The sequence below is a fragment of the Neopsephotus bourkii genome, unplaced genomic scaffold, assembly GCF_033783945.1.
Source record: "Neopsephotus bourkii isolate Nb327-2 ecotype Australia unplaced genomic scaffold, CSIRO-AGI_Nbou_v1 NB_1792, whole genome shotgun sequence".
Lineage (NCBI taxonomy): Eukaryota > Metazoa > Chordata > Aves > Psittaciformes > Psittacidae > Neopsephotus > Neopsephotus bourkii.
In genome coordinates, this window is record NW_026902266.1 from 1,647,939 (window position 1) to 1,661,141 (window position 13,203).

At 37.1% G+C, this 13,203-nt stretch overlaps 1 protein-coding gene across 25 annotated transcripts in view; it reads left to right on the plus strand.

Moving 5' to 3' along the window:
* GPHN (gephyrin) overlaps positions 1-13,203 on the plus strand; it is a 292,216-nt gene that overhangs the window by 174,722 nt on the left and 104,291 nt on the right. For all 25 annotated transcript variants that reach the window (XM_061380383.1, XM_061380388.1, XM_061380387.1 and 22 more), the window contains 2 exons: positions 5,315-5,409; positions 9,914-9,980. In XM_061380383.1, coding sequence (XP_061236367.1) covers positions 5,315-5,409; positions 9,914-9,980 — 162 coding nt within the window. The remainder of the gene's footprint in view (positions 1-5,314; positions 5,410-9,913; positions 9,981-13,203) is intronic.

Genomic DNA, 13,203 nt, shown 5'->3' on the forward strand with positions numbered 1-13,203 from the left:
GTCCAGTTCATTGCTGTGGAGTGAATCTGTCAAAAGCTCTAGAATGACAGTAAACACCTCTACTTCTGGGATCCACAGTATCACAGTATGCTAGAGATTGGAAGGGACCTCAAAAGATCACCTAGTCCAATCCCCCTGCCGGAGCAGGAACACTGAGATAAGGTTACACAGGAAAGTGTCATCCACCCTGTCCAGAAGCAGCTATTCATTGCTCTCTGTATTTAGGCTATTCTTGACTTACATGAATCCATTACAGCTAATTTGACAATGAGAAGTCAATGACAATTGTAATTACATACATGTGAAAGGACAGCAATTGCATGGTGTGCCTCTATCTGCAGCATCTCAGTGATGTGTTAGGGCCACTGTATTGTTACAAAGTTATTACCTGATGACAAGTTGAGATACTAACCTGCTTGACTGGTTGCTTTGCACCTATAGCATATGTGGTCAGTTTTACCCATTTGACAAATTAGCTGAGCAATTAGCAAAATAAATTTGATTTTGAAGAGCATCAGGGATCACAGTTCCTGTTAAGCCTTCAATTGATAAAGAAGATGCAGAATATCATCACATGGTACAAGTGACTTAAAATTTACCCTTATCCAAAGAACTTTTCAGTGTACTGAAAGAAACCAACTGCTGCAGCCTGTATTATGTCTTGCACTAAGAGAACTAGGTAAGTCATATTAGGTGAGAACCTCTGATCAGTCTAGCTCTGTGTAATCTCTATTTTCTCCCCTGCAAAAGAGTAGGGATGTAGACAATAAGCTGACACAGGTGACTTGTGAATAGAAATTACAGGTGCACATCATCTCCAGCAGAGGTATACTGAATAACCTTGAAGGAGGTATCTCATCTCCAAGCCGAGAGATTAAATTTTTGTTAACTAAAGTATACACTTCTTACTTAACTGTTCGACAGACATGAGTGGCATTTTGTTTGCATATTTGACTGATCTGTCCCCTTACTTCTTTGTGCAGTGTGGTCTGTGAGCTCTGTTGCAGAGGAATATATAGGTTGGGTTTTTTTGTTAGACCCTTCCAAGACTTCTGCTTTCAATAAAAAGCTCAAATAGGTAGTAAAATGTTATGCTAATTCTGTAGTCTGCTAAATATATATTATCTGCAAATTTTTCCATTAATTTGCATAAATAGTTTTATGATATGCTGTGCAGTGTCATAGATTTTAACTTTTTCAGCAGAGGCAGGCTCGGTCATCTTAATTTAGTCAAACTTATTATGACTTGTCTCATATTTGCATTTTAGTTGAAGAGATAAAGCTATATTACCAACCCAAAACTGCTGAGGAGTTTAAGTCTTAGATCATTACTTACTATTGAGGTCAAACTTTGCTATGCTTAATACCTGACAGACAAAAGATAAGGAGTTTCTGAACAATTCAAGAAGAATAATCCTAGGTATGTCAAGTAAATCAGCTTGGAGTAAGTATATCCTCCAGAAGCTGTCTGGGAGGGCTTCCACAGGTTTGGAACTGAACTAACTTACTTTATATGGAGGCATAGAAAGGCAGTGAAACATCAGAAAACTGTGAAACTAGTTGGCAGTGAGCCATCTGTTAAGCAACCACAACTACGTCAAAGATATCTAAAAATGTATCAGTTGGTTTGAGAACATAATGCCCTAACTCCAATTAAAAGGCATATTGAAAACAAAAAAGTGTTTTAAAATAAATTGTCTTTGTTCAAATAGCTATGAAATATGAGCAGAACTACTCTCATAGACATTGTTAGTAAGTCCTGAATAGTTATGTGAAATGCTTAACTGTTAGTCTCTACTTTTCCTCTCTGGAGTAGAAACTACCATTTTATTTCAGTCCCATTGTGTCTCTCCCTAGTTCCCCCACAGCCTGACATTTCTATCATGTCCTGTCTTACTTTTTGCTTCTCCTGAGTTTTTCCATTATGTATTTATTGTCTGTCCAAGCCACTTTGTGCAGTGTTATTTCCATCCCACTGACTTTATCCACTCACCCCTTTCTCTACCCTTTCCTGACCTTTTGACAATTCTGCTGCTTGGACTCCTTTTCCGTAATTCTTCCTTCCCACTTAGGCTTCCTACTTCCCACATTTCCTTCTCCCACCTAAATTACAAGCCTCAGCTTTTTTTTCACAACCTCCAAACTGGTCTTTATGCATTTCTGTTTCTCTGCCTTCAAGTGCTTCTGCTTCTGTGGAACCCCTCTTTTCCACCTCTATCTTGTATGTGTGCGTCTGCTTTGCACTTTGACCTTAGGCAGGAGAAACTGGGGGCACTTTTTTGCAGTCATTTAGTATATTATGCAAATTTACTCAAGTATTTTCTGCCTACTTTATGTATAGTCATCAGCCTCAGGTTTGAGAAATCAGTGTGTAGCGTCAGTCGTGACAAAGGCTCTGAATGAAATCTCCTCATCATTTTTTCCTGCTTCTACCCATATAGTAGTGGTGTCATTACTGTTTGTAAGAGAAACAGGAGCAAAAGCCTTGATCTATGATTTCTTTTAGCCAACCCTATGGCCCCGTGCAGCAGGCAAAAGCTGACTGATGGCGAGACTACCAAGGAAAAAATGCCTGAATTCAGCCTTGCTACAGTTCTGGTAAAATGTGAAGGTGCGGAGTCACTAGTTCCTGAATAGTTTGCATGCAGGTAGATGTTGGTACCAGACAGTTAATTCCTGAGCTGGATACAGGTGAAAGTCTAGTTTTGACATCTTTCTTCCACCCTTCCTTCAAAGCTGAAAGAAGTATTAGAACACTTTTCCACCAGCACTTTGGTGCATTGTTAGGTGAAAAAGGGTTGTTACATACTGAACCAAAGTATATACAAATCACTGCAGCGCTGCTAATTTCATTCATATACATATAACTAATAAAGAATGTTCTTCCCAGTGATTGTGATTTCCATTCCTGAACACTGCGCATTTTAAGTCGTGCTATTTGAGGACATCCCAGCAGTGTTTTTTGTTGGGTGTTTTGTTGTTTTGTTTTTTTTTTTACATGCATCCAATCAGGCTGCAAATAGGAAAATGGGAAGCATTCTGCTGCTTGTAGAAGTCTGCCTGCAGTAATAAATGTAAGCATATGTATTTTGAAACAGTTATATTTAGAAACTTCTGTCGAGGGCTGTGCTGCTGTTTGGACTTCCTGCCCTTTCAGGTTTTGTTGCTTAGTCTATACATTTTTAATAATCACATTGCCTGCTAGCAGTGACATTTTGTGAAGGTCATTTTTCTTGTGAAGTTGGAGAGTGGACTGGAATTTTGCTGAAGGATTCCCTGAGCTGCAGGATTGTTGTTTATCAAACTGTCTTGCATCTTCTACTACCTTTGAAGCCTGCTTAGAATTTTAACTAATGATATCTTCAAAGTGTCACTATGCTCAAGGGCAAAAACAAAATCTCAAAGTGTACTTTATATTTAAAACCAGTTTTGAATAGCTTTGAAGCATGGTATTAGCTGAAAATAAATGGCATAAATATAAACTTACTATGCATGCACACAGAGAATTCCATGTTTCACCAACTTTTTCATTGTCAGCAAAGTGTCCCTTCACCATTGCAATGCCTTTTTCTTCTGTACTGTAAAAATCATCACGTCTGTGAATAGCATTAAGAATTTTTAATGTGATTGATAATTTAATACATCAGCAGGTATCTTTAGACAATCTCCCTCAGTAGAGAGGTTTTAGTTACATCATTACTAGACTGCTTCTTCTCATTCCCCTGTGTAGAAATGCAGACACTGGGTTGTATTTATATGCCTTTTCAATTTCTGAGTAGAGGATGGCATATAGTAAAACTGACATGCTGTGCTTGAAATAAAGGAGGCTGTGGTGTCAGCTACTGAACTAAAATTGCTTGGTTTTGTAAGAACCAAAGTTCCTGATTACCACAACTGAGCATTTCTCAAGTTAGCTTGTTAATTAAAGATCTGAAGGTTTACTTGGTAGCTGTAATTCTCCTTTAAAACATGACATACTCCTTTAAAACATGTTAAATGTTAATGAAAATGTTTGAGAATATGGCCACTTGAGTACTCTTCAGAGGTATTTTTTTCCTGCTTTATTTAATACTTCCTGTAAGTGTTTTAGCTGTATAGCTAGTATAGGACTTCTGGGACCTTTTCATAGGTGTGCAGTTCTCTATGACTTAGTTTTTGTACATTTAAACAAGTAAAAATACAAAGATGTTATTTTGAATTTAATATTTCTCACAAAATAATTTGTCTGGTTTTCTTCCTTTTTTTTTTTTTTCCCCGTATCAAACTGCCAATAAAATTTAGGTTATTGAGTGTCCTTATATTTAAGGTGTGCTTTTCTCTTTCTATTTTGATAGCTGTACCATCAAAACATTGTAGTTTGGCTGGATGTTTTACAATGGATTTCACAGTTTTATGAGCATTGCTAACATTTTAGTCGTGCCAAATAACTTAGAATCTTGTTTCAGAACATGAAACAAGATGATCCACTGAACAACAGCTACTGTGAGGGAAATTAAGAGAGGTAGGATTGTACCCTACTTTTGAAGTGTTACGTCCTAACTAAAGGTAGAGCCTGGGAAACTGGGCAAATTGTGCATTTGAGAGAATTTGTGTTAGGAAGTAAGAAGGCTGTGGACATCCCAGAAAAATAATTTCCTATCTGATTCCCTGTGTGAAAAAAGGACTAAAAGGACAAGAATTTTCAGATTCTGTTTCCAGGCTTCTCAGTGCCCACTGTTCCCCGCTTGTGAATAAAAGCCCCCAGCCTGTTTGGAACTGCTGTTTTGCTGACATGACCAAAAGGGAAGGCCTCAGCCTCTGGCCATTATCATTACCATTTTACTGTTTTCCTGCCTGCCTGCTACATGGGCTTCCCTTTGCAAATTTTTTTTTTCTGCCTTCTGCACAGACTGATTCACCCTTCTCAAGCCTGGGAAAATCTCAGTGGGAAAATGCACGAGAATGATGAGGAAGGCAGTTACATTTGGTCTTTTCTTTGCTTATTCACAAACATTATTTCCTTTCTGTTGAAAGGACTTGTTATTTATGTGATGCTGGCTAACATTTCCTATATATATAGGGTGCTGACTTCTAACATTTTCTATAGGAGTCTTTACAGTACAGCTAACAGTGCTTCCTCCCAACCCCTTGTCTTTCACTACTTTACACAACCAAGAGAAAATTCTTTAATGTATTTCAGTGTTGAGAATTTAGCAATGGCGTCTCTTGGCAGAAACAAAAAAAGAAGATATTCTTACCCAAATTTTACCTGGTTTCGTATTTTTCTTGTCCTTGTACTTCTTCACTCACTTTGCTATTCAATCTCTGATTGCAGGCCACTAAAGAAGTAATAGAGCGAGAAGCCCCAGGGATGGCCCTGGCAATGCTGATGGGATCACTTAATGTAACTCCTCTGGGCATGCTCTCTAGGTAAGACCATTTCATTCAGAATGTGAGGTGAGCTATTTCCTTAGAAATACGCATTGTTATGAAATGACAATGAGCAGATAACTGAAGGTTGTCACTGTTATCAACTCTAGAAGTCTTAACTTCAGAGAAGGGCCACATTCCAAGAATGCTAATTACATTCTTTAATTTAGTTCCCTTTGTTGTCTCCATTAGATTAGACTGTATCCCCCTATATTTTCTATGCCAGCTTATTTGTAATGTTGATGAATGCTGTTGAATTGCTGTCTTTTCATCCTAGAGCGGTGGCGTTTTGGTGGTAAGTGAAGGTCATCAAGTACTAAAATGTTTTGTTTAGCAAAACACTTTGATGAATATGAATGTATTGGTTTGATAATTCTTTTATTCCAATATCAGCAAAAGATCTCTAAATATTTATCCCATGCTTTCAGATAAATACTGTAACTCCTAGAGTTTGGTGTTTCCTACTAAATACTTAGTAACTGTTTCTCTGCCTGTTATTTTTTCTTCATCAGTGGCATCTCTTGTTATTGTGTATTCCTTGCTGGAGCTGATTTTTAGTTTATTCCTTCAATTTACCTCGTTTTACATATGACAGACTTAGTAATATCAATACATGTCATAGAATTTAGTTTGTGCATGAATGTTGTTTCAAGGTAAATAAGAAACAATGGCTGTTACAGGTTTTTTATTTCTTCTTGCGTAATGACGGTATAACAAGATAATTATATAAAAAATAAAGAAGGAACTTCCAAATCTGCAACTTTGTATCCAGGTACTTTCTTTTTTTTAAACAACATTTAGATGAGAGCTCTACTGATTCAACCAGGTATTTTAACTTTTTGTATCACTTATCATGTATCTGAAAGGGCAATATTACCAAATTAACACCTTCAGATCCTGTTCAAATTAGCAGTTATTTTAATTTTCTTTAGCTGTTACAATTTTTTTATATCATAGTTTGTGTTTACATGAAGGGAAAGGATAATAGAATGCTACCATGAGGAAAGGTTAATTTTGCTGTTCCATTTCTGATCAAGAAAAGGATTGCCATTTTTAGGTGACACTACCAAGTTTGATTTAGGATGCAGTGTGATCAGGATGTCTGCAAGAATGTTGTTAACAGCAGTGGAACCAAAGTGCTGGATTGTAACCTGACACTTCTGTACATACAGAAAGAAAATGCCCCTTAACCTACAGCCACATTGAGTAGTAGTTGATGACAGTGGTGGCAGGTAACATTGCAGAGATAACTGCATGTAATGATATTAGGCCTTTTAAAATTTTCCAGGTAAAATCTTTACTTGAGGCCTAAAAGCAATGAGCATGCAAAGGCCATTATTCTTGGGACACTTTTCAGAACATAGAAGTACACAAAAATTACAGAATTACAGCATTATGGTTTCAGTTCTGCGTGAGCGCCCATGTGTGATGATTACGTTTTTTTGTAGAATTTATCTGCAAATGCTTACGGTGGAGACAGGAAATTTACTTTTCTTTGTTTTGGTTGTCCTATGTGTAATCCTGTATCAGGTTTAGTGCTCTTTATTCAGAATCTTCTCTGAATGCAGACTCATCTCCTTTGGGATTATTCTTACAGCATTTGTTATTTACTCTACCATAGAAATTGTTAATATATTTTCATAGAAAATTCTGCAAATTGAGGTAGTGTTGTAATCCCCCTTTACAATGAGAACTAAGGCACACACTGAGAGGTCAAAAACGTACACTAATTTTAGGCGCACAGATTGAGAAATGCAGATCCTAATTTTTTCAGAGTAGTTAACATTAAATGTTATTTGTCCTAAGCTTACCTCTCATTGACTTCATTTTGAAAAGAAGTTCTGGTGGTCTGGTAGATAATTTTGCATGTAATTTCTGTGACTTTTCAAAAAAGCAAAAGCAGAAGTTCCGTTATGCAACATTAAGCTGACACTTCTATAAATCACCTGCAGGCTTCAAAATGTTAGGTCAATCGTGTTGAATTTTATCACATGAATGTCTAAAAATTGTTATAAATTACAGGCTGTCTTTTTGACTATGGGCCAGCATTAGGGAGTGGTGAGTTATTCTGTAGACTGGATTCATAGATGGCAAATGAGGGGCAGTGAGACTCTTGTAGTTTGGATTCAGTCCCAAGGTCCAGCAGGCAGTATCTTAGATCATAGACTTTTTTTTGTTTCCTAAAAGTGTTTCCGTTTCTTCTTTGTGAGCTTCCAAAGTGGTCCTTGTCCCAATATTGCCTTTTTCCTTTACCCGAATCCTTACCTTGTCAACTACCCTGTGATGTGCCAGTCTTTATTGAAGCTTTTTAAAGCACTCCCTGTCTCCTGTCCTCCTACTTTTACCAGCATAGTTTCTTCCCAGGGAGATCCTGAGTTTTTTTCAGAGATCATGATCTCCATCCCTGCTTCTGCATCCATTTTTTTCTGTTTTCTTTCTCCCACATCCTGTGTTTCCTTCCACTCCCTTGCTTCTATTTGTATTCTTTCCCAGGCTTTGGGGTTTTTTGTAGTTTCTGTCCACTGCATCACAAGGCTAAGGAAAACATGAGGTCCACAGCATCTCCCTCAACTGTTCTGTATTTGGAGGAATATCATCAATTAATCTCTCCAATTAGCCAGAATTAATGAACGTTTTATGTGCATTTATGCTAGGAGCACGCACAATAGTTTTTGCAAGCCATGCAGCTCTTAAGTGCTTTTACTTAATTTTGCATATTCTCTTGAGAAATTTTTGGCAGCTCCATTTTTGACTCCATTGAGTCACTAAATTTGATTATTGGCAGCTGAAATTTGTAGCTTTCAGGAGAATGGCTGCTGGTGTAGTCCTTTTTTATTATTGGTTGGATGCACTGGTCATTTAGCGTATGAAGTTTGAAATTATTTAAAGCAGAATAAAAAAGCTAAGAAGATTATTAAAGGAACTGTCTGCCAAACACGATTCCACCTCATTTTAATTCCTTTGTGAATCATTTCTATTTATTTCCTTTATTTTGAATCTAACATAAACTGTATCCCATAAATGGGATTTGCTTGATTGACTTTGTACACTGTAAGTTTGGCTACTGCAACAAGAGTAAATGAGCATATTTATTCGATTTAGCCTCTCCATTTTTGTATTTTAGTAGTATTTCAGTATATATTCAACATATATTCCTCAACTACCTGAATCTCTTTCTCAACACGCATGATATAGTGTCAAAGAAGTGAATATAGGAAAACAGATGCTAGGAGTCATTCAGTAGTCAAGCTGCCAGTTAAAATGAGACTTGTCTTCAAGCTGTCTTGACTGTGATATCAAAAGTTCGTATTGTGGCACAAAAAAGGTCTCTGTGCTATTTAACTGTAACCATTATGACAGCTGTCACTAAAATGCTTGCTACCATGCTAAAAAATGCCATGCTACCTATAAATTACATTAATCACTGAGAATTATTTGCGTAAGAATAAATGCAGGGAAGCTGGCTACCCCACAAACCATGTCCCTTGGCTCAAAATTAGTTTTAATGCCCTATTAAGAAATTATTTACTCTTCTATTCTGTCTTCACTTACAGCTCCTGTTTTTGTTTGGTAAAGAGATTGTTGTTACACAGTTTCTCTCAACTGTAGCCTCCCTATCTCAGTGGTTTGCTTTTGTCCTTTTACTTTCTTCTTATCCTTATACCCAGGTCTGGGTTTTCATCACTGGTTTTGTAAACAGTAGAGGAAAGCAAGAGGCACTCTTTACAACCTCAAGGCAAAGTCCAGTCACTTTAACTTACTTTTTTTTGAAAAATACGTAGCTAAAAGGATGAAGAGGCAAACTCTGAACAACAGAAAGCATTCAGCAGTTGGGTGTTCCAAGTTCAGCCCTGAATCGACACCAAACCAATTCCTGAAGCAAAATATAACATGAAATCTTCTACCTTCGATAGCCAGTTCCATCTTTTGGTGGGGGCAGGGGGAAGACTGTCGGCAGGAATTAGATATGAATTGCATAATTATGTAAGTGCGATTTTCGCTTGAGAATTACTTCCCTCTGTGCTTTTCTTACGTTGTATCTCTAAAATAAAAAACCCCACACTTTAATTAATGCACCCAGCATGACTTAGTAATTCTGCCTGGCAGGAGGAATAGTTTTTGACACCATCCATTATGTTACAAAGGAGCCATCCATGTTTGTGAGCTAATAAGGACTATATCAAGGAGCGCATTAAGGAAACAACAGAATTACAGAAGCCACACATATCTCAAAAAGGACAGAAATCTAGCCAGTGTTTATACTATCAATTAAATGTTAGACTGTCAATTAAATGGTAGACTCTGTCAACTTTATTTGATGCTTTTTCAGCTCAGCATTTCCTGAGCTGTTCTATGAGGACATGGGTAATGAATATTTTTAGATGTTTTGTAAGTTTATAAATTCTGATAAATAGTAGAATCCATCCTAAAGGCTCCATTCTTGTTCCTACAGTGGAAAAAACTGCATGCAAAAATTTCACTCTGGGTTTTTCTTTCTTTTCAGACCTGTGTGTGGAATCAGAGGGAAAACTCTCATAATTAACCTACCAGGTAGCAAGAAGGGGTCACAGGTAAGAAGTATTCTTACTGATCTCCTTCTGAGGACCCGTGATGAGTACCTCCCATTGTTAATGGTGTAAAGTGTCCACTACAACAGATTTTACAAAAGTAAATTGAAATGCATATTCATATACCTGAATGCATCATAACTCTTAGGGTTGATACAATTCCGATCTGATTGAACGTACTGTGTGACCAGGACAGCATTACGTGTAGTGCAGGAGAGTGCTCACTGTAAAAGTGCTAATAAAGATAGTCCCTTTAATGGTTCCTTACACTTCCTCCTTCTCTAGTCAGTCTGTACCTGATCCCTGTGCTGTCTACAACTTGCAAGAAAGCATTATTTTTCACACAGAAGAGGAAGACCTAGTGTATAGTAGAATATGCTGGAGTATGAAGAGCATTCCCAATTCTGGTCAGGAAGAAGGAAAAACTGAAACATAAATTTTAAGAGTTTAAGGACATTTTAGATCTTTTTGGATATGGATACCAGACTTTAAACCCTTAATACAGTATGTTTTCTGTCTGTATTTTACTTGGTTTGGACAGAGAAGTTAGGCTTCATGGTTTTATTCGTTCATTCTGACTGTAGAGCTGAGAGAAACAAAATTAAACAGTGGGAGGGATTTTTCTCTGTGCGTGTTAATAAGGCTTGATCATTCAGTGCTCTTTCTTTCTGTGTAATTGTCTGACAGATCTAGAAAAAGGCCTTTTCCACACGTACTGGTAAGCTGAACAGTAGGCAGTACAATGTAATACAAAGCTGCTAAGATAGATTTCCCATCAAACACAAGGTCACGTTTCTTCAGGGCTCAGACTAGGTGAGTGGCCTTGTTAAAAAACGTCTGGCCTCTAACAATGTGTACCTTGTAGATTATCAACGTCTTCTGAACCAGTAGTACCCAATCACAGGAAAGACAGTTCTAATGTGTTTGGCAGCACAGCCCTGAAGTCACTGTTGCTTGAAAGACTTATGTCCAGAGATAAATAAAGAATGTTTATGTAGGCTGTCACCTGGAAGAGGAAATGTTTCGAATACTGTTATCTTAAGCAGCCATCACAGGTTTTCAGATATATTGTCTACATATTTCAGTTCAAGAGCTCAGTAAGCCCTCCTATGATTTGACCATTCCTAAGAGCCTTTTTAGGAAATATAATGAGACTCTGATTGAAAAGAAATTTAAAAGCTTTCAAAACATGCGATAAGCATGGTGGGGCAGGTGTATACCTACATGAAGATCTTCCAGTTGTGAGTGGGAAGTTATATGTAACAAATTTAACATAGCAGTCAGCCTCACATCTTGGAGAACTAATGCACCTGTAAGAATATTTTTCAGAAGTTGATACTTTCTGTTGGGTTATGTAAGAGATGAGATAGCTTACAATCCCTAATGGTTTCTGTTGTGTTAAGTAGCGCTCCTAACATGGTAGGTACAGAAAACAAATTGTCATTTTCTGCCCTGAGGGTCTCAGACTGTGAGGATAGGTGAACTGTAGAAAGAGAATGAGGAAAAGAAGTGAAAAAATGTTAATAAGTATTTCAACAATAGTTTGATAAGTCATAAAAAGGTAATTTTGTTGGAAAATGGAGTCATATGATTTCATTATACAAGCAAAATTTTATAAACTGGTGATTTACTTGTTCCTGTCATGATACTCTGTTCTGTCACAATTTATTTTAATATGAGGCATCTTTAAAAGTATCAGATTTCAGCAAAAATTTTTAAGATGAATAGTAGTGAAAATTGTTCCATAACAGGCTGGATCTCAAAAATCAAATAGGACAAGCTGTTACCAGGAATCTTTCTCATTTCTCTGTTTTATGACTTGCTAATTTCCTTTCCACCATATTAATACAATCATATGAGAAGCTTATTTAAAGCAATAAAATTACAGCAATATACAGATTCCATTAATAAAATATTAAAATACTAATAGAAAATGGCAGCAGTGTAAATGTTCCGTCTCAAAAATGGGCACAATGCATACCAAACATGTTCTCTCCAGAGACTGTGTAGCATGTACACTGAATCAAGATCTCTTGTTCTGGCCACTTTTCTTTTCTTTTAGCCTTGCAAAAGGTATTTTATGTTATAAAAGAGAGTGAAGTGTGGAATTACTCGATTTCATTGAAATTTTGGCGTCTATAACAATTTTTCATAATAGTACTAACAGTTGCCTAAAACAATGTATTTTTACAAAATGAGCTTTGGAGTAGTTACTGGGAACCTATTCATCAACAGTCAAGCCAACAAGGCTTTATTTCAGTGGCAGTAGGGGAACATGCTTCTCTGAAAAATTAGTCCTTACTTACTTTTTCATTATTATTGGTTAGTTCACTGATTTTCGTCTTTGTTTACCAGTCACTTGAAGCTTGCTTTTTCACTGAAGTAATGATGGTTCTATGCTTCAGCACTTTAAACCATTTAAAAAATAGTACTGTAGAGACACAAAACCTCTGAGGTTTACAGTTGCATTAGAAGCTATAATTATTATGCTTGCAAATATATTTTAGTATTTAGGGCAACTAAGATGATTAAGGGAGTGGAGCATCTCCCTTATGAGGAAAGACTGAGGGAGCTGGGTCTCTATAGTTTGGAGAAGAGGAGACTGAGGGGTGACCTTATTAGTGTATATAAATATATAAAGGGGGAGTGTCACGAGGATGGAGCCAGGCTCTTCTCAGTGGCAAACAATGATAGGACAAGGGGAAATGGGTACAAACTGGAACACAAGAGGTTCCACTTAAGAAGAAACTTCTTCTCAGTAAGGGTGACAGAACACTGGAACAGGCTGCCCAGGGAGGTTGTGGAGTCTCCTTCTCTGGAGACATACAAAACCCGCCTGGACACGTTCCTGTGTAAACTTATCGAGGTGTTCCTGCTCCGGCAGGGGGATTGGACTAGATGATCTTTTGAGATCTCTGTCATACTGTGATACTGTGATATATTCATTATATACAGCATCCTATGTTAATCTAGTTTGCCATCAAGTAGTCTGACTTTTCATTACTCTTAAAGGAGCAACTGAAAGGTGAGTTCTTATTGTGAAGCTTTGAGGAAGTGGTGTGAGCTGTAGTTTTGACTTACACAGTGGCTTATATGAACTCTAGTGATTTCTGACGGATGGTTTGCTCTGTATCTTGTTTACATACACGTTTTTTAAAAATATTTGTTACAGCATCTATTAATAAAATGTTTATTGTTTTTTATTTTCTGGATTCTCTGAAATGTT